Below are 25,981 nucleotides of genomic sequence, written 5' to 3'. Positions count from 1 at the left end.
GGAAGGGGGCAGCAGGGAGAACAATTTTACAATCCAGGATATTGTCCAAATAGTGTTAGATCATTTGGGACATACAACACAATTATCTGTGCTGCTGGATGATTGAATGAGGACATTAGAGAGACAGAGAATGCAGATGGTGGAAACTGAAAGGGATATATATTGGGACAGGTAAAACAGAATCAGTATTTTCACATTCTATTTTTTACTGATACTCAATTACAAAAACAAGCTACTAGTTTGGTATCTGTTGTTTAAAAGTCATGTAAATACAGTACATTGAATCATGCTAACATTACCACTAATAATAATGATAATGGCTAAACTTTGCATAGTGCTTCTATATACCAAGCATGGTTAAGATTAATTTTAGATACATAAAGTTATTTAATATACACTTAGTTAATCCTTACAACAACCCAGTGAAGTAAGTATGATTATTATCTTCATTTTACTACATTGAAAATGACCTTATTTGATCACTTAATATGATTTCATGTTTGTAGATGTCAGATCTTTCAAAGGGGACCAATATCTGTAGATTATAACCTCCTTCTTGTTATATTTTCAGATTTTCAGTAGTTGCTACTTTTTCTTTTTGAAATCTTTAAATAGCACTAAGAAAGGAACTAAATTCTCTAATAGAAAATCTACAGAATTGGAAACTAGTAAGATCATTTAGGAGAACATACCTTTGTGTAAGCATCAATTTGAAAGTACAGAAGCCCATTTAATTTAGAATGAGATAACTGTCCTCTTTTAAGGAGTCCATTGTCACTATATCCATTTGCTTTTCCTTTATTATTTATTTATGTATTCTTTTACTTTTTGAATTGCATTGAAAGCATTAAGAGGAACAATACCTAACATTCCACTCTATTTTTCAAAATGTCAAGTGGACTTTTGGCTAACCATCAGTACCCCTCAATTAAGGGCTAATTCTGAATCTTCTGAGAATGCTGGAATATTTTTGTGCACCAACAATAAAGAAATTTTTTCTAAGCTCGTTAATGAAAGCAAAGCAGAAACCACCGAGATATGATAAAGCAGTTTTGAAAAAACAACTTTTTTCTAATAAATATTCCATATATATGAATAGAAAAATATACAATTTAGGTCAATATATTTCCTTGTTTTCAATTTTAGTTCTCTGGCAAAGCTCAAACTTAAAGCATAAAGATACCTTATTACATACATAGACTGACTTACTGCTTTTCTTAAAATATGCTGCTATCAGAAAATCCATACTCTATAATAAAGTGGGACCAGTACCATAGACTTTACTAGCATATCTGCATCTCGTTACATACTGATATCTTAATAATAATAATAATAATAATAAAACAACTAGGCACTGAATAAATGTCATCTTTCATCACAGTAAAAAAATCTGTGCTTGTGTCTTCCTTGCAATATCAACATAGGTTGCTTGTATGCAATCTGCAGTTATTTGGAGTGAGAAAGCAGAGGGAAAAAAGCAAAGAAAAGTGCCTTTAGTGTCTATGGGCCTCCACATACCACAGTTCACTAGCTACTCAAATTGTTTTCAGGCAGTTTGGCATATCTCATCAAATCCTTCAGATTAAATTTGAAATGCAGTCCCAGATGTGAAAAGATAGTATTTTATGCACTAAACCCCAGAGTTTCAGCTTGTTTTTACACAAAATTATGCAAAAAGCCATTGAGAGTTGACACCAGATTATCCCCCGAATAAAATCTCTACATTGCATTAGAATAGATCCTGCTCAAACATAAAAATAAACTATTTTTTAGGCAGCAGAAATATCCTTGTGCACAAACAATTTTACCTTCCTTCAGAGCTTCCGAAAAAAGAGGCCCTACTTCTCAGCAAAAATTGTTCTTATCCTGTGTTTGCTGGCAGTTATTAAGTGTACCTATCAAGAAAAAACTAAGTAATATCACTTTCTCCCATTCTTAGAATTATCCTAAATCATGGACATTCATGGTGGATGAAGATACTGCTGTTCAATGTTTTTTATTCTGGGGAGGTGTAAGAGAATAAACTTTACAGCAGGTATCAGCATAATTTTTTCTTTTTGTGTTAAATTATAATTGCTTAAAAAGCACATAGTAATTTACAATGTCTAATAGTTTGATTCAGTCTTACGCATATTCTATTCCATACATGCAGCTTTGACTTTTTTTCTTTCTAAAAATACAATCAAGGGCTTCCCTGGTGGCGCAGTGGTTGAGAATCTGCCTGCTAATGCAGGGGACACGGGTTCGAGCCCTGGTCTGGGAAGATCCCACATGCAGCGGAGCAGCTGGGCCCGTGAGCCACAACTACTGAGCCTGCACGTCTGGAGCCTGTGCTCCGCAACAAGAGAGGCCACGATAGTGAGAGGCCCGCACACCGCGATGAAGAGTGGCCCCCGCTTGCCGCAACTAGAGAAAACCCTCGCACAGAAACGAAGACCCAAAACAGCCAAAAATAAATAAATTAATTAATTAATTAATTAAAAAAAATACAATCAAGAAGCACAACCTTGGGACTTCCCTGGTGGCACAGTGGTTAAGAACCCGTGCAGGGGGCACAGGTTCGAGCCCTGGTCCGGGAAGATCCCACATGCCACAGAGCAACTAAGCCCACGTACCACAACTACTGAGCCTGCACTCTAGAGCCCACAAACCACAACTACTGAGCCCATGTGCCACAACTACTGAAGCCCGCGCACCTAGAGCCCGTGCTCCACAACAAGGGAAGCCACCGCAATGAGAAGCCCACGCACCGCAACGAAGAGTAGCCCGCGCTCGCCACAACTAGAGAAAGCCTGCACACAGCAATAAAGACCCAATGCAACCAAAAATAAATAATAAATAAATAAATTTAAAAAATAAAAAAGAAGCACAACCTTAGAGCTAACAGGAATAAATATGAGCCATTATAATGATTAGTACTAATCTAACTTTCTCCCAAGTATAGTAAAAGATAACAAGAAAATTTTATATTGGTCACTAAATTTACATAAATAGATTGATTTATGTTACTAATAATTCGCTAAGTTGACTAACGATAGAACTCTAAATAGGATTCACATGTCTTAATTTGAATTTTATTAGGAAAAAGTTAACTACAAGAATCAGTTTAAAATGGTAATTTCAGTCAGTTTGTGCTTGGAGAGAGAGTCTGAAAATTTGAATCCACTAAAAGAAACATGGGTAATTTAGTCAACTAATAAAAAAGGTAACTTGCCTAAAATGAGAAATTTTAAATCAGTTGATGAACACTGTATAATATTTATTTTTAAAAAAGAAAATACACTAAAATAAAAGAAATATATCTTCCATCATTCCATACTCCACTTCATGTAAAAGGAAAAATTTAATCTAAAGAGTCCAAAATATATACCTCAAATAAAATAATTTATATGAAGCTGTATAACTAATGAGAGGTGAATTAATGAAATAAATATGCTTAGAACCACTGGCTATATTACATGATGATATAGCATTTTATATGGGTATATGTGCAAAACTGTACATCAGATCATGAAAAGGGCCAACATCTTTGTATTAGAAAAGGTGATTTGTGGAACTAAGAATGGAATCATGTGGGAAGAAAATCAGGCATCAGAAACCTAAACATAGTTGTAAACAGCAAAAATAAAATGAAATAAAATCATATTAAATCACTGCCTCATCAATGTTGGCCATGACATGAAAACTGGACTAAAAGAAAATCTTTTAGAAAGAAATTCTGACTGGGAAAAGGTATTAATCTGAAGTTCAGTGCATTCTGCTTTGATCATGCTGCAGCACTGTCCACTCATGGTTAGGGGATGAAAGTAACAATAATAAAGGTAGACAATTTCAATAAAAATTGTAAAGAAATCCTTGTTTACATAATTTTTCTTTTCATTAGGGACAACAGGGGCAAGAAAATTAATAATTGTCTCCCATACCCCCGAATGCAGCATAACTTGGTTAATCTATTCAGTTTTAAATACCTGCTTTTATATGGAGGTAAGAATTGCCATAGGTGTTGCTAAAACAATTAATCCCAATTGGAATTATCGTGTAGTGAGCTGGGGATATAGATTGTCTTATTTAGTTTAATTTTTAGCTCAAGAGATCCGGCTCTAGTGTCATACTGAGTCTTCAAATCCCAGCCTCACACACATCCTGGCATATGGTATGTGCTCCACAAATTTGGGCAATGGTAGACCTATAGATAGAGAGATAAATATTTTTATAAATTTTGGTCTGCTTTTCCTAATATCAAGAGACTGATTGATTTTATGTGTCTTTTAAAATGTTGCACAATAGATTCACAATTTCAGCATTACAGAAAATAGTACTCATAATTTTCCAATAATGAAAAATCTCTTAACAGTCTACCCCTGCCTTCCCATTAGAAATAATGGAACTAATATAAAAATCCATGTATAATTTTACACTCAGGCCTCTGTATCCGAGATTCCAAATCCTCGGATTCAACCAACCACAGATCATGTAGTACTGTAGTATGTGTTTATTGAAAAAAATCTCTATGTAATTGGGCCCGCACAGTTCAGTTAAGTTCAATTAAGAACAAGTGAATTATGGATATTGACCTAATAACTATACCATATTTTTAACTCATCTGCGATGAGGATTGTGTGTTCAAAGGTCAACTGTACTACTGAGCCATATCCTCTTTCAGTCCTTATTATTACTAAATTCCATGACTTTAAAATTCTATACCTTTTTCAAAAATTGAACTAGGATATTATTTTTGTAGGACATTAAATATGTGAAGCTTTACAGCCTCTGAATTTTATAATTTTTATTCATTTTTGAATATGAGCACTATCAAACTTCAACTTCAAGAGCTAAAATAAAATTTAAATTTAATAATCCATTAGATATTTTTCAGGCAATCATTTGCTGGAAAGCTCCCATGGAATGGAATGACAACTCCATAAACATGATTGTAGAACTGCTGGTATTCTCCCACTTCCCTTTACCCTCCTTCTTCTCCTTGTTTTCCTTCTTCTTTTCCCTCCCCTGCTGTTCCCTCTTCTTTCTCGTTGTCCTCCTCTAACTCTTCCCTTTCTTCTTCTTTCTTCTCAGAGAAATTCAGGTCCAAAAATTTTAAATAACTTGACTAATGTCTATATATCTGAATGTAAATGTCACAACCTAACAACTAGTTCAGTTCCTGCCATACAGTGGGACTTCCATAAATGTTTGTTAAATGAATGAATGAATTTGAGTCCCCTTAGCATACATGATAATATGTATTTTAGACACAGCAGGCTCATTCTTATCTGCTACCAGTTTAGTCTAAGAAGCATATGAGGCCATGATACAGGGTCCAGATGAGTTAAAAATATGGGATAGGTCAATATCCATAATTCACATGTTCTTAATTTGGACTCTCGCTGTTTGAAGGAAAAGCCATGTGACAACGGAGTCAGAAAACCCAATCAACAGAGATTATAATTCTATGCCTCATAATTTCAGACATTTAAGATTAATTGATGTTAATTTTCCCTATAAATTGTATATCACTCATATTGATATATATTTTGTTTCCAATTGACTATTTACTTTTTTTAATCATCTTGCCAGATCCAGCTTTGCAACTTTTACTGTCACTGCTTAAGTTTGCTTTTATTTTTTAACCACCAATTATTTTTCCACAACGTGTATATGGAAACACGCACAAATTAAAGTTGGGTAGATTAAAATACAGATACTTGACCGTATGCAAACAATCCTTGATTCAGAAATGGAAAGGAGGTTCTGTTGTTATGGAGATAAGCAGTGGTATGGCCAATAGAAAAATCCAGTAAGACATTGAGAAGTAAGCTTTGTTGGTGCATCGAATGAGCTCAGGACACAAATGGCCCTCATCCATCACCACCATTGATACTTAAAATTCAATTTGTTAAAAAACAGATGCTCATGCTTACAATACTACAGAGGGAACTCATTCTGAACTTTAACATATATTTTTGTCAGTTCCTTAGTTCATTTGCTGAAAACAATTTTTATTCTTCCTATCTCATAGATTTATTTTTAGCAGTAATATTAGACGAGATCACAAGTTTTTTCCACATTTGATACTAGACCCAATAAATGAAGAGCTACTTTTCACTATGTCAGAATTCTTAAAAATCTATTAGATTAAATAGTTTTATGTCTCAAAGGATTGTTTGTTCAAAGTAACCCATTTGTTTTCCCATTTTCTACCTAGTCTTTATTTAGTTCTATATCACTGCATATTTGTAATCACTTAATTTGGAGCCAAATTTTCTTAGAGTTTAACTAAATATGTGAAAGATACAGAACTGGATAATAAAGTATAAGAACAAATTCTTGAGTGAGATGTAACAATGGCTTTTTATTTAGTATCTTAAATCTATCAGATCTGCAGTGAATTAAGTTGAAATTTCAATATTTTGAATAATTAAAAATGTGAAAAATAAGCCGGGCAATAGCCATTCATATATTGCCAAATATATGCCAACTAATACATATACCAAGTAACGTATTGCCAAGTAAAAATTACTTTGCTATGCTATATTTATCATGGCACACATCAGCTTTGAGAATGAAGGGATAAGTTAATTATTTTTATTATTACTCACCTGCCCTTTAGAGTTGAAGAAAGGGATAATAAACTAGTTATTATATCTTTACTGTATGTTTAACTTATCTTTGTTCAGCAAGTCATAGTAAATAAACATTGGACTGGAATTCTGAAGGCTTAGGCTTTATTCCTGACTCTTCTACTAAGACATATGATTTTGAGAAGGTTACTTAATCCTTTGGGCCTTAGTTTACCCATGTGTGAAATAAAATTATTGGGTTTTATTCTATCTAAAGATGCTTCCAATTATTAAATTTTAGTATTCTACTAGAAATCAAGACAATTGGAAGTCTATATTCAAGTTTCATATTTTTTCTTTAATTTATTGAAAAGTGACTTCAAATTCTTTAATATAATTGTACTTTCAATTTAGTCAAAACATGGTATATATAGAATTATGAAAAGATTATCCATTAATTAACTCAAGAGACTTCTAATTAAGAAGGAATGAGTAAAAATGACTTGTATTTACATGATATGAAATGTGTGGGTAAAAAGTGACCTGATCAACTAATGAACAAATTTTTTTCCATATCGCTTGGTTATTGACATGTTTCCAAAATTAACATCACAATTACTAGACAATTTTTCCACTTTCTAGAAAAAATATTTTGATATGATATAAGCATAAGCCTTAAAGAAAAAGAATGAAAAGATAAGAAAGTGCCATTATGAAAAGTTAGTCTAATGAAGAGAATTATCAGAAGCAAAAAGAGAAAATTAAAGTGACTGAATAACTGAGAAATTCCTTCAACTAATTCAGTTTAAGATATGGTTAAATAGGAAATCATGTAATTAACAGATGTTGGATTTTCTGATTTCCAACCCAGGATATTCACAATATATGCCACTCCAATAATAAAAATGGTCAAACTACCTATGAGTATAGATATGGCCATAGAACAAAGACTGAGATGAATTGTGTATTTAAACTTGCATTGAAAATGTTTTCACTGCAATATGTAAATGCATATTACTTTCAATGATTACAAACTTATCTTTTTCAGTCACTATTAAATTGTCATTTCAAAATGTCACAATTACATTCAAATCATGTCTGCTTTTAGTTTAGATACTTTCTAGCAGACCAATGTGAAAATCTAGGCTATTATTAGTCTCAAAACTAGTATGTATATATACATCTATAGCTATAGTATCTAAAGTCACAGTTGACCATTGTAAATCATCTAAATTTGGGAATTCTTTATGCTTTTAGAAATTATTTTATTTCTGTTCAATTACTATAAATCATTTCAATGTCTTTTATTGCCACTTTGTTTGACATGAAATAACTTATATAAAAAAAAAATCCTAATGTAAAAAGCTAGGTAGAAATCCAATACATTGAATTCTAACCAGAAATTTTGTGTATTGTTGTAAGCTGATTTTTCTACTTAGGAAAAAAGACTTCTTAGGAAGAGAACCACACTTGCTTTAATAGAGTAAAACATAACTTAATACAGATCTATAATACCTTAGGATGGAGCATTCCCAATGGGTTAATAATTCCCAACTAATAAATTATTCTATACACATGAGTTTTCTTCCTCTTGACTTGAGGAAATATGGGTTAATTTGTGTTCTAAAAGGTGTTCAATGAACTAAGTTGTGACAGTTTTTCAACGGCCAATGTCTGAATTGTGTTTTTGATGTGAGAAAATGCTGAATCTACTCTTGAGCACTTTCTCAATATAGTTAAGACCCCCACTTGAAAAGTTGCATAGTCCTTGTCAAGTTACACACCTCCAAAGGAGAGAGTTAAAGTTGGAGTTGAATAATATTCAGATCTGAATAATATTCTTTCTTTCCAAACTTCTAATCTCTTAAGCCACAACTCCTCAAATTTCAATGAATGCTTAGTGTAAGAGCATATATTTTCTTAACAAAAGCTGTCACGTATTTTAAACAAAACAAGGCGAGGTAATCCCAAATAGTGATGGTAGCAGCATGGAATTAGAAAGCAATGATAGGATGTTATGCCTATGATACCCTAGATTCCATCTATTGAGAATAGTCTTATCTATAGTGAAAGCATATGATAAACTTAACCAAAAGCACATAGAATATAAAAGAAAATGACACTGTTTGCTTTCTCTTGATAGTGCTGATGAGGAAGACTTTCACTAAATATTAACTTAAATATGGTTAGTGCTTGGTATAAAGTGTCCTAGTGAGGCTGAATTTCTGATGTTTTATATTAAAATATCAACAGAGATCCTGAAATAGCAGTAATACTCTCTGCTAGAAAAAGTATTAATAATAGAGTGTTGTAACAACTCAATGCACAGTGAATACATCTCTCAGAAATATTGTTATGTGTCACATAAACAAGCTTTATACATTGAATAGTATATGCTAGGCAGATAATGACACTTATTTTAAAAGGTTCTATATCTAAGAAAATTCTCTAATCCTCCAATACACTGCCAAGAATACATCAAGGATTTGTGGGGTGCCATTCATAGTTAAACAGATTTCTTGATAACAGCCACTTGAATAATGAGTGCAGAGTGAAAGATCAAGGCTTCACAGTTCACACTCTTTAGTAAGAGCAATATAAACTTGGTTTTTTGCACATTTTGTAAATAGGTCAAAGAGTACTCATATATATCATCAGTTTACAGAACTTTATTTCATGTGTGCCCTATTTCTCTTGCCATCCAGTTCTTACGTACTTCATTTGTTACCATTGTCTTTAATTCACCCTCAGAATTCATTTGAGCTCCACTTTTAGTTGGCTACCTACAACCCTGATCATTTTCCTGCAATCTTTCCTGTTTGACAAAGCTTTTGTTTATCCAGCAGCGCTACAATATAATCACAGAAAGAATGGAAAGTTTATTCAGTTATTACATGTTTATAGATTGCAAATGAGTGTATTTAATATACTGTTACCTTGGCTTGGGGGAGTGTCATGAAGCAATACCATTTCAATACTTCATTCAATAACAACAAAATATGGGAAATTATACATATTGTGGTTGTTATTTGGATCAACATAAATAAATGGGCACATTACTATCCTTACTCAATACGTAGACTTGAAATCTAGTATGCTATAATCATCTTTTAAACATTACTAAATTGTAAGATTGGGAAAACAATCTAACTGGGCTCTATTAACCAGGGATTGAATAAACCTATTGAAAGCACCAGCTGCCTTTTTTTTTTTTTTAAACATTGCTTGTTTTTTAAATTTTATTTTATTTATTTATTTATTTAGTTAGTTAGTTATGGCTGTGCTGGGTCTTCGTTTCTGTGCGAGGGCTTCCTCTAGTTGTGGCAAGCGGGGGCCACTCTTCATCGCAGTGCGCGGGCCTCTCACTATCGCAGCCTCTCTTGTTGCGGAGCACAGGCTCCAGACGCGCAGGCTCAGTAATTGTGGCTCACGGGCCCATTTGCTCCGCTGCATGTGGGATCTTCCCGGACCAGCGCTCGAACCCGTGTCCCCTGCATTGGCAGGCAGATTCTCAACCACTGCGCCACCAGGGAAGCCCCCAGCTGCCTTTTTGGAAGGTTTTATATCGTTACAATCACACATGCATATATTCAGTAGGGTTGATTAACCTCATTGGCAAATATGTTACTGGTCATTGCTTGCCTTTTCTGTGGGTACTGGTCCTATATTGGCATGCAAACTATATTTTACATCAATAAAATTAGGGCACTATTTTAATAACATTCATGAAAAGACCGATCAATCCAATTTTTTTCCTCAACGAAACTTAGGATTTTATATAAAGGATTTGCCACAGAAACAAATAAAATTTGCTAAATCTAAATTAAAGGCAGTAAGAATTGAATAAAGTAGTTCTCAAAGTTGGCTATGTATTTGAAACATGTAGGGAGCTTAAGAAACTACCAATGTCTGGGTCCCACCCCAGAGATGTTGATGTAATTGCTTGGAATGCAAAATGGACATTGCCAGTTTTCAAAAGTCCCTGGGTGATTCTAACACGCAGCCAGAGTTGAGAAGCACTAGAAAAACTCCCTCCCTACTCAAGAATCACTGTGCAGTGAGCCACATTAGATGACTGACGATCATAAGAACATTGGGAGAAGCAAATGGACTAATTGAGCATTTGCTATCTACTTGTTTCACAAAGCCTAACAAAAGCCAAAAAATCTTACCCACTAGCAGCTTTTGTTTACTAAGTTTAAATGCATTGGTTTCTGCCATGAAGTGTGATTTTTTTTTTTTTCCTGCTGCAGGTGGCTTCTTTGCTCAGTCTTGTAATGGGATTTCCTGAGTTTTGCAATACAATGAGTTTTGCAATACTCACTGCAATTTTTATGGCTAATCCAAAGCATAATGTTTTAAATCAATTTAACACCCAGACAACTTTACATAGGCATTACAGAGATGGTATCTTCTCATCAATAAAAATGATACACAGCCTGTTCCGGAGTTACACAACAAACAATTCCCAGCAATCACCTTTATTACAGAATATGAAACAGATCTCAGAGACAGTTCTTTAATGCTAGAGATTTACAGCACTGCATTCACAATTGCTTACTATGGAAAAGACTGAAGGTCAGTATTTGAGATTTGCTCCACTACGCATCTTGCTTTCAAGAAAATAAGGAGGATAATCTGTCATGTTAGTAAAGAGATACACTGTTTGAAGCATTATGCACTTCAAGAGAAAACCCAACTCCTAAATCAATGTTTAAAGTATATTTGGATAACATTAGCTCTCATTCATAAATAATAATACAAGCTGTTAAAGGGTACCTGATAAATACTGTAGGCCAAAAGGAGGCAAATATAATGGGAAGGGGTATGAAATTTAAACAGAATAAAAATACACTGGCATATGTGTCTGATATAAGCTAAAAAGAGACCAAAATATAGGTGCTCAAAAACATAAACAAGAAGCCATTATATTTTAAAGAAAGGTTAGTGAATTTATGGAAGCTCTTACCTCTAAATGAGTAAGCCTGACAGAAAACCTAAGTACAAGTGAGTGGAATTTATTTTTATTCAAGAAAAATATTTTAAATAGGTTATTATAGTAAACTAAGCTTGTTATACAAGGTTGAATTTTTGGTTTACATATCTATTTTCCTTACTATACAAGGGGGTCCTTGAGGTCAAAGAAACTATCTCATTCCTTTAGATATTTTCATTACCAAGTACAGAGTCTGATACATAGAAGGCATTCCATATATGCTTGTTAAACAAAGGACAAATTTTCATTAAATATTTACTAGGTTTCAAGTAGTGTGTTAGGCATAGACTAAAGGAACTTATAAGACATCTTGAACTATTAATTCTTTATATCTCAATATTAGACTGTAAAATTTATGCTTTAGTGTCTCTAAAACATAAAAGTTAATCCTATAAACTTCTTTTAAGTGATTTTGAAATAATTCAACTAAATGAGGAAGACTAGTTTCACAGGGATCCTCAATAAATGGGCTAAGAAATTGACTAACATATTCATAATTTTTTGGTAAAATAACAATTGATGATTAATTCTCAGAGGCTTCCCTGTGAGTTCCCTCAGAGTTAAGTAGGATACTTGCCTACTTTAAAAATTAAATGCATGATGAGGGGCAAATATGTGGGAAGTAAAGGAATATGAGGAAGTATGCCAAAGATAATGTATCTAACCTAATCATCACAAGATATGAGACTTTAAAATCTCAATTCTTATTTATAAGTGTCTCAATATCTGATTCAGCAACAGTTGCTAACTCTACTGAAGAAATGTGTGTTCAGAAGAAAACTTCTTAACCTTCCAATATAAATGTTGCTTGGTAGAAAACAGATGACTCTAAGTCACTATTACCGAGGACTTATACTGCACTCTTAAATCCAGATATTTTGTCATAGAAAAAGACAAAATATTTGAATCTGCACTGTCATGCATTGCCAAACTTCATCCACCTCCATGGGTCCAATCTACTTATACAATTTATCATTAGTGTGTGCTTGTTCTAGTCCTCAAACCATACTGCCTAAGGGACATAACACATACAATTAATATTTAAGATAAGATAATAAAGGAGTTTTTGATGATTGAAAGACTCAGTGAAAAGTCTACATATCTTATTACTATAAAGCTTACCAAATTATGAATATTAGAAAACTATGAAAAACTGGCATCATTGCAAAAGAACATGGTATAACACATGTGAAGATGACATATATTCAGTAGAAACTGAAAAAGAATCTGTCCCCTGCTGGTGGCAAGAAAGCAATAGATCATAGAATAACTAAACCTTAGCTCAGCCACGGAGAAAAACATATGATTTAATGAAATAAACATGATTTGTCTAGTAGTCCAAAAGAGAGTGGTCAGCCGATATCTCTATAGCAATGATATTGGCAAACGTTATTAGAAAACATTATCCAATAAATTGCCTAAGAAAGTTTCCTCTCCGAGTTACTTTCAGAAATCAAAAGATACGAATTAAGAAGGTGATACACCTGAAACGAACACAATATTGTATACTTCAATTAAAAGAATAAATAAATAGGAAAGTAAAAAAAAAAAACAAAACACCTAAACTTTAAATGTGTGAATTATATCTCCAATAAAGCTGTTAAACCAAAAGAAGGTGAAAGCAAAATTAATCTTTTTATCCTAAAGTAGGGGAATTTTACATTTCAAAGGTGTCATGAATTCAGCAGTGAAGACAGCTATGTCACTGTTTCTGATATGAAAATCTAAGTTTAGAATAGAATTATAATTGTTTCAATTGTTTGGTTGATATCAGAGGTATAAATCCTAATCTGAGCTCTATAGTTTGGAGTATCAATTTCAATGTATCAGTTGTTGAGTTAGTCATAGACAGTAGCAGACAAGGCTTCTAAATTATGTATTGACTCAGATGGCATTGAATGAACAGAAGCAAGGACTTTCAACAGTGCTAGAAAAAAAAGGAATGGAAAACTGCCCAATCTGTGAAAATGGAAAGAGTACATATGCGAAAGGCTGAATCTGTAACTACACCTAACACTATTGTAAAGCTAACGACCTGGGAATAGTGTATTTAATACACATAAGAGTGTTATTCAAATAAACCTTGAAATTGCTTTCTTCTTTTCTACTGCTTTGAATAAAATATATTTCGAAACCTTTTAAAACCTTGACTTATTTTACTTAAGATATCACTGTCTATTGTTTCCCATACATTCAGAAAAGGGCATAGAGCTGAAATGAATATGTATGATTTTATTTCAGACCGTCCTCAATACTATGCCACACACAGAGTGAAAACATTTGCTTCTCAGAGATATAATGGGTGAATTTTGATGCTGCAAGGTGAGACAATGGTAGGTAGGAAGGCTTAGAACATTTTCAAGGGAGGTTTAGAGTTTTTCAGTAAGGGGTGAGAAAAGGACACAATGTGATCATATAGCCACACTCCGTCCACTTTTTTGGCATAGGAGCACAGAAAAATAACATTTTTAAAAAAATAAAGAGTTCAAATTGGACAGTTCAGTCACCTGGGACCTTACAGAAAAATACTTGAAAAAATATTCAGAGCATCAGAGTTTTACAAAGAAGACACCTCTCAGCATTGATTTTCCCAGGATACTTCTATGCACACTAAAGAACAGGATTACAACTGCCTGAATTAGGGCTTAGTAGTAGTTTACCATTTGTGCCACATATTTCTTTCTGTTTTACATGAAGTCAGAGGACCCTAAAAAGAAGATTTTTAAATCCCTGTATAATCGAGCATTTGTTATTACATTAGTAGAATACTTCACATTTTATTCTGGAAAATTTGAAATCAGTTTCCTTTGGATTAAGTCAGTTCTGTTAAATTATCAAAATTTGGAAATTTAAAATAAGACAAATACACTAAATGTCTATAAAAAGTGAAATATGATAGTGTGCTAGTGATGAGGTTCAGGGCAGGTCACCCCAAGATACGCTACTTCATTGTACTGATTATTTGGAATTAAAGTAACTTAAGAAATAGCAAGTGCAAGAAGAACACTCTGACCTTCCTTTGTCCCCCTAAAAACAGGAAATAAATCTCCAATGTGAAAGGTATCCTCCCTGTACAAGGAGAAAGATAGAGATCCTCATCACCAGAGACAGGGAATTCAGGGCCAAGAAAGTTGTATACAAAAACCTTGTTGCTTCTTTACTAATTTTACTACCCCAAGCCCAAATCCCTTTGTCTTGTCAATTCTTTATAAATTTATTGTTTCTTTATCTAAAAGATATAAAAGCTGCCGGCTTTGGTTACTTCTTTGAGCATCATATTTTTATGAGCTCCCATACGTACAAACTTAAATTTGTTTTTCTCCTGTTAATCTATCTTATGTCAGTTTAATTATTAGACCAGCCAGAGAACCTAGAAGGGAAAAAGGGAAAAGTTTTCCTCTCCTACACTAGGAATTGAAAAGATACAGAAGAAATATGTACTTGATTAACATGAACTCACAATCCAGTTGTGAACATTATATTTATGGGTAGAAATGGATGGACAGATCACAGAAGGCTTTATGGAAGAAAGGTTTCCAGAAATACTGGGAGAGGAGCAGTGTTTAAAATGTCAAATGTAACAGAAATTCTGGAGCTAGTAAGCAGAAGATCTTGGACAAATGATGAAAGGGTTATATTTTAATTGGAAGTAAAAATAATAAATTATAGCAGGGAATATGTAGTGAGAAAATGCAGTTAATAGAGAGATGATTCCCTCAATTTAGTAGTGAATTACAGCAATGGCTGAAGAGGATATAGTCTACTTGGGGGCGTGGTTATTTCATATTTATTTTCCTTGACAAATGACATTTATGTATATTTAAAGGAAAAATGGAAGTGGCATATATAAAGAGACTAAAAAGCTAGATATTTCAATAACTGAAAGGGAACAAATGAGATACTAGAAAGGAACTCAGAAATATATTGGGGTTACAAAGGTGGTTTCTATCTTAGGATAGTAGGACCTAAAGTCGTCTGCTGGTAATTCAGGGTTGGAAATTGTCAAAGGAATTTGAAGATGGTTGAAAAGGTTTGGGATAGTCATTCAAGGCCCAGGATAGAAAGTTAATGGAAAGGAGCATAAAAAGACTTCTGAACAATACCTAGAGCCACAGTAGAAGTTTAATACTATGAATGTGTAGTAAGCTAGATTTTGAGTACAATTTTGTAATTTCTTTTTTTTTTTTGCCAAAGAGTGTTCAGTGACCTGTGGAGAATACAATCTGTGAGAGGACTACAGCTGGAAATTGGCACCATAAACAGAGTGAGAAGCCAAGAATGAAAAGCCAAGGATAGTAATGATGAGATGGGGAGAGAAATGTAACCAGGAAGGAATTTCATAAAGTGGGATGAGCAATTAGAGGACCTAATGAAGGGAAAGTTCAAGTTCACAAGATAAGATAACACAAGGCGGATAATAAAGTTAAGGTCATAAAAAGAGAGGACAATGTTCAAAATCATGGACGCCTTGTAATCACGTGAAAATAACATCCAGGAAATGCACACATGTACATGTAAGGACCATAGAATCAACAAACCGAACAACAAAAATCAACAAAATCCAAAACAGATCAACAAAAACAAACATGTAAGACAAAACAGATATCTATTTGTGGTGATAGCTACATTAACAGTTTTAACATTGAATGTCAGTGCAAGCAGAAGTCTTGAATAAGCATAGGAGAATCCAAAAATCAAACCAGAGATGTCCTTTAAAATCTGTCACTTTTTTTTGCCACTAACTAAATTTTCAGTCACTACTCATTGAGTTAAATAATCTATTCCAAAGCAAAATAAGAAGCTGTTAAGACACTACCAAAGGACTCAGTATACCTGCAGTACAATGTCCCTAGAAGATCACATCTAGGGAACATACGTAGGAAAAAGGTAAATAGGTTTGCTTGTAGTTGGTAATGCTAAATTAGAGCTCTTATGTGATTTAACTTTCTCATAGCATTACTAACATTCAGTTGAATGCCTGATAAGGAAAACTGGTTAGTATAGAAGAAATAGCATTCACAACTGCTGTAGATTTAGCTTCATGCATTTGCTAGATTATCATGCTGCAAAAAGTATGTATGAAAATAATCCTTCATTAAAGCCAAGGCTTGTGGATACATCTCTTCAGAAATGTAACCTTAGAATTAGTTTCATTTAGAGAAAACCTTTAAAAAATATCTCAACATGCCATGCCGTATTCAAACTTCTAAATTATACAGTTAGGACAATTTATGATGAAGAAATTTCCCAAAGTTTCTGGATTGTTGAGTAGGATAAGGGAAGAAGAAGTAGCTTGGAGACACCAGTAAAATGTTACTTTAATATATGTTCCTTTGAACATTGCCTCCCTCTTCTTCATGTAGCCTTGGAGCAAATGGTCACACAAATGACAGGAGTCTGGATGAAGAGAGGCCAATAACAGGCAATGACTTTTATTTGCTTTTTTCCTATAGCTATTCTTTCTGCTACCAACTAGCCTAGTCTGAAAGAAGCCACTTTGTAAATTCACCTTAGGCAAATATAAAGAAATAAGAAATATACTCTTTTGAGAGTCTCAGTCAGTTCTGTTTCTGCCAACTTCAGTTTAGCACTTTGGTGGACATACTCTTTAACAAGCATGGCCATTTGTGCAAACCCTGAGGGCAATTTAAACTCAGGCTTAGCCAAAGGGGAGGGATTTAAAAAAATAAAATCTATGTGGAAATTTTTAGGTTAGTACTAACTTAGGGAATCAGTTTGTGTTTAAGCAAGAAATGTTTGTTTTATATTAACCAGGTTCAAAAATTGTATTTCTCTCTTTTAGTTGAAAATAAACATTGCTATCACTAATTTATTCAATCACAGGTGGCTATGTGTTGAAATGTATTTTCTCCTTAATTAACTCTTAGCCATTCCATACTAAAGAATGAATGAACTATGGAGTGTGCCATTTGCTTTTATTCTGCTCTTTGAATGCCACTAGCTTCCCTGTGAAATGTAATCTTTTAAAAGAGAGGTAGAAAAACATGTCTATCTATCTCTGTACCTTAAACCTCTGATTTGGAATCTAAAACTAGTCTTGTTTGGTGAGGCCTCTGAAGTCATTTAAATGTAAATAGCTGAGGAAGTCATTGAGAAATTATAGGTCCTTTGAAGTTTGAGACTCTAGGTACTTTGATGTTTCAGACTTTAGGACAATAAAGCATTCATGTAGATACTTCATTCTTAGCTAAGTTAATATGCGGCCCTATTTTTTTACAAATGCAGGAAGCTTATATTTTTCACTTACTCTGAATTAAACTGAATGTAAAAGTAATATTTTATAATTTATACTAAAAAAACCTAAATAGGTGAGGTTCAAGAGTTCAAGAGATTAATTCAACTTTTTATGAAGACATTTGCAGTAAATCCAAAGTTAATGAATATTCTGACACTTAATATATTTAAGGTTTATAGCTTCTTGAATTTAATATCCAAAATACCCTTCAAATGTATACATAAACGCAATGAACCAAAAATAAAGGGCGTCAGAGGACAGACCTAATCTCCATAGTATATGTTAACCATATTTTGTCAGGCTAGACTAGTGAAAAGGGCTTGATAATAGGTATGTAGCATCATCAGAGTTGACAGAAGTAAATTTTTTAAAAAAATATTATTCTTCCAGAAGCATCTTAAAACATTAAATATATTCAGGGTAATTACTAAAATACAATAAAACAATTATTTTGATATAAAAGAAGTATTTGTTTTATGATTCAAGTTTTTCTCTTTTTTTTTTTTTAAAGTTATTCTGGACAGATTGCCTGGGTTCAACTCATGGCTTTTCTACTGGTGAGCTCTGTAATCTTAGGCAAGCACTTTAGCTCTCTGTACCATGGTTTCCTCAACTGTAAAAGAGTTCATAGGATTAAACTATGAGTTTATAGGACTAAATATGTAGTAGGTATAGACATATAGATATAGATGTAGATATAGATATAGAAGTATACATATATACATATATGCACTTATATGTATACACACACTTACACACACACAGTGCTTGGAACAGAGTAAACACAATATTAGTAAGTTAATTTTACTGTGTTTACTTTGGTATAGAACGGTAGTGGGAAAAAATGACAAAGTTCTCACAGCTGTTCCTTTCTTATACTCTGCTTTTGAGACCGAAGAGAAGTGGGCAGGGCACAACAATTAAAAGAATGACACAGCCTTTGAGAAAAACAGGATACTACAAAAACTGGTTAGAACCTACTAGGTCCAAGACGGTGGAAGATTCAACTTCCAGTAGACCTTGAGCCTCATTATACACTCATTGTAATACATTAACATCTAAATGACACACCCACAGGCATGACAGTTCAGAGTCCGACAATAAAAGACCAAAAGTTGGTGGTGCCCCAACTCCTGGAAATCTCTGCCCCTTCCCCCAGATAGTTGGAATAATCTTCCCACTTGTTAGCCTATGAAATTACCCAGCCCATAAAAACTAACAACCCATACCCCAGGGCCCTCTTGCCTTCTGAGATGGCCCAAATTCTATCTATGGAGTGTGTATCTCCCTGAATAAATCAGCATTCACTTTACTTTGACTTGCTCTTGAATTCTTTCCTGCATGAAGCCTAAGACCTTTGCTTGGGAACCCATCCCAGGGGCTTGCCCAAAACCTGGGATATGACCATTCTTTGGCGCCCTCCTTTTCTTACAACACTTTGTCTTGACCAAACTTTTCTCAGGAATCTCTCCTTCCTACAGGATCCTGAGCTCTGCTTGCCACCAAAGAATGAGCAAGCACTAAAAATGTGGAACACATCCCCTATATCAGGGTCTCTTGGGAAAAAGCTGACCACAGCAAGACACTTTTCCTGGTGGACCCCACTGGTCACTTATCTGGCTTGTCCAGTTTCTTCTTAAAAGATTCTGCTTATCTCTGCTTACCCCTTTTTACCTTAAAAAAAAAGAAACACCTTTTTTCTGTTAGATTTTAAGACCTTGCAGATTTCTGAGGTCAGAGCCTTCTCTCTATTCTGAATAAAATCTCTAAGTCCAGATTTGCTTTTATTTGACCAAAAAAAAATATATCCATCACTAAAAACCACACTTTCCATTGCTCCTTATATTGTGATTATATTACTGTTTTAATATTCACAATTGAAGTGGTTTATGTTAAAGTTTCATGACCCAGGTGTTTTCTGAGTTCACCCCAGAGTGCTGTATACAGAGTCTTAATTTTCTAAAACAAAAACACTTTTCTATTTATAGAATAACTATAGTAGATAAAATCTGCCAATATTTCTGTTCTTCAAAATTCCAACTTTTAAATAACTGAGTAACAGGTCCTTTTCTAAATTTACCAGAATGGTTGAGAATGTTAGAACACCTAAAATCTGTAGAGCTTCTCTCTCTCTCTCTTTCACTTTACATAGTTAGTGACATTTTATTCCCCTTGCTTCCCTCCTTTTAATTGGAGAAATCTTCTATAAACTTTTGCCTTCTCTGAGGAGTTAATTCTCAAAAAGTCATCACTCCAAGGTCACAGTGATAAGATGGTTCAGACAGGCATTTGAAAACTTTCAGAAAGGTATATTGAGTGAAAATTCTCTAATGCTGTTATTTTAGTTTATCTCTCAAACACTAATGAAAATTCATTTTGACATTCTAGTCAGGCTCCGTTTTCAGGTAATTCTCACACTTGATAAAGCCATCCAGGGCTAACAGAGTACTTCTGGCATAGTCTAGACCACCCTTTGGCAAGTTATTTTTCAAAGACAAAATTTGGTCTCTCAAACTAGAAAAACACTCATATTTAACCTAGCATATAATTATGACAACATTTTGGTTCCAAACCTCAAAACATGGTGAAGAAACCAAGGCATAAATTCTAGAAAACAAATGTCATTGAACAGCTGAATAACTGTTTATTTTTAGTGGTGGTGCAGTTTAACCAATGAGGTAATTAAAATTTAACAATATGTGTGACATAGTTTATTTTTTTAATGGTAGAAAACCAAATTTTTCTAGACAGCTAGACTGTTCATATATATGTGAGCAGAACTTAAAATTTTCACATTGAAGGAGGTCAAACTATACAATGTGAAAAATTCTCTTCAATAAATGGTGCTGGGAAAAATGGACAGCTACATGTAAAAGAATCAAACTGGGCTACTTTTTCACACCATATACAAAAGTAAACTCAAAATGGATTAAAGGTTTAAATGTAAGACCTGAAACAATAAAAGTCCTAGAAGAAAACATTGGCAGCATGGTCTTTGACATAGGTCTTAGCAATATTTTGGGGAGTCTATTTACTCAGGCAAGGGAAACAAAAGCAATAATAAACAAATGGGACTACATCAAACTCAAAAGTTTTTACATAACGAAGGAAACCATCAACAAAACAAAAAGGCAACCTACAGAATGGGAGAATATATTTGCAAATGATATAACTGATAAGGGGTTAATATCCAAAATACACAAAGAACTCATACAACTCAACGTCAAGAAAACAAACAACCTGATTAAAAAATGGACAGAGGAACAGAATAGACATTTTTTCATAGAAGACATACAGATGCTCAAAAGACACATGAAAAGATGCTCAACATCACTAATCATCAGGGAACTTCAAATCAAAACCACAATGAGATACCACCTCACACCTGTCAGAATGGCTATCATTAAGAGACAACAAATAACGAGTGTTGGTGAGGATGTACAGAAAAGGGAAACCTTGTGCAGTGTTGGTGGGAATGTAATTGGTACAGCCACTGTGGAAAACAGTATGGAGTTTCCTCACAAAATTAAAAATAGAACTGCCATATGATCCAGCACAAAAACACTAAAACACTATTTCAGAAAGATATATACATCCCAATGCTCATTGCAGCATTATTTACAATAGCCAAGATATGGAAGCCAAATAAGAGTCCATCAAATATTATGCAATAATAATGGAATATTACTCAGCCATTAAAAAAAAGAAGTCATGCCATTTGTGACATCATGGATGAATCAAGAGGGTATTTTGCTAAGTTAAATAAATCAGACAGAGAAAGACAACAACTGTATGATCTTATATGCGTAATCTAAAAAACAAAAACAGACTTCAGAGAACAAAAAGGCGGTTGGCAGAGGGGAGGAAAGTGGTTGAAAAAGGTGAAGGGGATTGAGAGGTAGAAACCTCCAGTTTTAAAATAAATAAGTCATGCAGATGTAATATACAGCATAAAGGATACAATCGATAATATTGTGATAACTTTATATGGTTACAGATGGTTACTAGACTTATCATGGTGTTAATCATTTCATAATGTATGCAAATGTCAAATCACTATGTAATACACCTGAAACTAACATAATATTGTACATCATCTATATTTCAATTAGAAAAAATTTTTTGCATTGAAAGATGACATTCTAAAGCCCAGTTTCTCAGAGAACATCAATTTACTGATTAACCTTGTTTAGTTTATGGTATTTTTCTCTGTGACCTTATCAGACATCATCATGCTTCATATTCACTAACTTGTGCTGTCACTGTTAAATTGTGAATTGACACCAAAATGGTCCCTTTTATTGTTAAAATTTATCATAAAATAACTGTATTACCAGAATATTCACGAAGTGATGCTGTCAGCGGTATGTTGTTTTGGCACAGTGGGAAAAGAAAGTGTTGGTGAAAAATAAAATAAAATAAGACTTGAAAATTGCTTCCAGGACTGTGTAAGTGATACAAAATGTAGAGACAGCTCAGCCTGAAGCTCTTTTAAGGCAGAACTACAACATATGTCATCTTAAATACTTACAGTTTTAACTCCACTTAGTAGCTACTGTGGCTTCAGAAATGTAAGAAAAAACTATCACAACATATTTTGAAATCAATTTTCTTTGAAATTTACAATCTTACCTTTCCCGCCTTTTTTCCCTCGGATTTCCGCTGATTTAGGATAAAGTGGAGGCAAAGGAAGCAAAGGAAAACAAAACAAAACAAAAACAAAAACAAAAATCAGCTCCAATTTGTTATTGCAAATACATTTTTTAAAAAACATGCCAAAATTCCCAGTGCAATAATACACTGTTTTGTTCTTCTAATGAAACTATTTTCATCTGTTGCATTCTTCAGTGGTTTCAGGAAAGGGATATAATAACATTGTAAATCTCATACAGCAATATGTAGAGCCATATAAAAATCTTCGATGGTCATCAAAAAGTCATTAAATCCTTAGCTCACATAGGCATTGGCCAAGAAAAGACGTATTTCCAATTAGATATTCTCTTATTTATTTTCCAACCATTTTTAAGTGGATGAGTCTTTATCTCAAGCATGAACACATTTCTTAAAAAGAAAAGCTAGTTTAGTTGGAGATTCATGAATTAGGAATAAACATAAATATCTATACAGCTTTGGATACTCTCTCTAAATGTTAATTTTTGTGGGTCTTAGGAGCAACTTAATTCAATTCTGTTCAACTAAATAATTTTTGCAGCCATCCTGGTAAAGTCATTTTGTTCATTTTTATTTAAGACTTCTTTTTTCCCCCATTCAACCTCAGGAAATGGGGTAAATTGATTTTGAAAACTCCAGACGCATTTAGGCCATTTGTCGCTTGGATGCATTCTCCATTGTAGAGGATGAATACATCACATGATAAAAGGATCACATGTCTAACATTTCTAGCTAACGATACTCCCCAAATTTATCTCAGTTCCCTGTCATTGCTACAGTTGTGCAAAAGTCTCTCTGAGCATCAGAGAAAATTGGGGAGGAGATAGAGGTGAATTTGAAATAAGGGTATATACAAAGAAAGATACAATAAATGTAGTAAGAGGATGAATGCTGTTGTTTAGTGGTTTGATATGATTTCAGATCTATTTGTTCATGACAAAAATTGTTTTGATCTAAGAATACAGTTGTTTTTATAAGTAAACTTGTTTCAATAAAAGTATTGAAGTTGTTGTGTCAGGATGTCATCATCAACATCTGCAGTTGCTGACAAGCACTCAGTAGTAGCTCAACTGCTGAGGGGCACCGCTGGGGTCTTATCAATAAGAACATATGAAGAAGCAACTATGGCAAGGGGACATTAGAGTATAAATACCCAGAGTGTGTGAGGACCATCTGAGAGTGTTCTGTCTGGGCAAGGTGACTCTTTGCTGATCTAAATAGCTCTCTGAAGACTTTGGGGTATTGGCTCCTGCCTAGGAAGGTGGATCTCTGCTCAGCAGTGGTGAAAACCATGAAGCAGCCCCAGGGAAGGAGATTATCATGCTTGCCAGCCTCAGTGCCTTCATTTCCTAGCGATGTGCTCTACAACAAGAGACTTTCATCTTTGCGCTGGCAGCTGGACATCAGCTCTCAATTGACTAAGCTCTCTCTCCCGAGAACCAGCTCATAGAAATGTCAGGGAATCATTGACTGAAACCTTGACCAGGCATGATGATAACCTCTTGCCTGAGTTGTCTTGCAACAGGAGGTCTCGATGAAGAATGTGGTGCTGCCACCAAAAACTAACCAGGAGTATTCGGGAGGGGCCAAAGGAGGGAGGACATGCCAACCCATAGTATGTCTTGTAAAACTAACCTGGAAGAATTTGGGAAGGGCTAAAAGAAGGAGGGAGGAGACGACATGTCCTGCCCACCTCCCAGAAACCCTCACACTGGAATCCATCTTGGCTGAGAGATGTGAACGCCACCAGGGAGGACCCTGAGTCAGATCAAATATGCGCCATGCAAGATGATTGTCCAGAGATAACCCGGAAACTAATCCCATTACCATAAAACCTGAGACCGCAGGCCACGTAGCAGAGCAGTTCTTCTGGGTTCCTTTACCCTGTTGCTCTCTGCCTGGGTGCCCATTTCCAATAAAGTCTTTTGCTTTGTCAGTACATGTGTCTCCTTGGACAATTCATTTGCGAGTGTTGACAAGAGCCCACTCTAGGCCCTGGAAGGGGTCTCCCTTCCTGCAACAGAAAGGTACACCACAACTAAATTTGGACTTTATTCCTTTCATCGTGCCCTTTGCCTGGAACAATAGTGTAATTAATCAATCATTGGTTTGGAGTATGTTATTTCTTTATTGGCTTATTAAGGGACATTATCTTATATGCTATTGGCTTGTGAAATTATAATTCCCACAGTAGACCTGTGTTAAATAAAATATTGGCAAAGATAATCTCAGTCTCTGAGCATAATTTGCCTTGAAACAAAACAAAGGCTCTATATTTTGTTATCCAATGACTTATTCTCAGACCAAAAAGGGTATAGTTTTTTTCCTGTCATATTAATATAACTTGAGTTTCCAAAATTGACTTTTGAGGAAGGTATCCAGACATGGTCACAATTCTATTATCTAAGGAAATCAAAGTGTGTTTTTTTCTTTCCACTTTGGGTAATTATTTTTAGCCTAAGATATTCTTATTGTCCTTATGTGTTGATCAAATTCAGCCGTCAATGGCTCAGTGTTAGAATTCTATTTGTCTGTGAAGGCATAGCCTGAGGATAATGCCTTGAATAATCTCTTTCACGAAAGTGTCCTTGGATTTTAATGTCTTTAAACAATTGGTATTTACATCTCTCTTTATTATGAATGATAATTCTTAAATAACAGGTTAAAAATTTTAACTTTCCAACAGAAATAATATCATGGACAAAAAAACCCTCAAAACTTTATCCATATTTAAGAATATAATATTAAAAAATACCATTCTTTATTTTATAGAACCACGATAGATCTTTTTATATTCCCTCCATTAGAATTTACTGTAAAATCACAGTAGATTTTAGTTAGATGTTTTACCACTTATTACTGAGCAATGCAAAATCCTTAGCAAGACAAGTGAAGATGTGAAAATATTAATTATATCTCTCTTGGTAAATTAGTGAATTATTGAAAAAGTAATGACTTAATATTTAAGGTTAGTCAACATATTGAGAGCACCTCTTTACCATTGCAGTGAGAAAAGACAAATCCAGAATATGTGTTTATTTCCCTAAATTATATATTTTAATTAAGAGCATTGCCTATGCTGTGCTCCTTTTGCCCTTGTTTGAGAATTTCTATTGAGAAAGTTTAAAATAGATCAAGTGGGAAATACTAAAATGATAGTCTTTGCATTTTCCACACCACACAGACAGAACACAATCTGTCACCATAAGTGGGCCCTATCTCATGACAACTAGACAAGCATTAGAATTAAAAGAAAGCACAGAAATATATTGGCAGGCATGTGAGTAGGTTGGCAAATTGATACCAGACTTGATGATAGAAACATTAAAAAAAAATCAATTCTGGAAAGGGAAAAAACATGCTGAAAAGCAATTTCTATTTTAATGGAGACATGGATTTTTATCCCCTTATTTTAAAAATGACCCCCAAGAGGCCAAAATTATATCAACAAAATCACTGTCCAAACTAAATTATATATAGTGAGGTAGGGAGAAAAGTTCA

At 34.1% G+C, this 25,981-nt stretch overlaps 1 protein-coding gene across 1 annotated transcript in view; it reads right to left on the bottom strand.

Annotated features, from left to right (window-relative positions):
• The window catches only part of PCDH11X (protocadherin 11 X-linked), a 523,932-nt gene that overhangs the window by 129,119 nt on the left and 368,832 nt on the right, over nt 1-25,981 (bottom strand). The window contains exon 6 of the mRNA XM_082377049.1: nt 22,442-22,471. Within this exon, the coding sequence (XP_082233175.1) occupies nt 22,442-22,471 (30 nt within the window). The remainder of the gene's footprint in view (nt 1-22,441; nt 22,472-25,981) is intronic.

The sequence above is a fragment of the Balaenoptera borealis genome (assembly GCF_965194805.1).
Source record: "Balaenoptera borealis genome assembly, chromosome: X".
In the NCBI taxonomy this organism is placed as follows: Eukaryota; Metazoa; Chordata; class Mammalia; order Artiodactyla; family Balaenopteridae; genus Balaenoptera; species Balaenoptera borealis.
The sequence above is the reverse complement of the archived record's forward strand: the minus strand, read 5'-3'. Positions and strand labels throughout refer to the sequence as shown.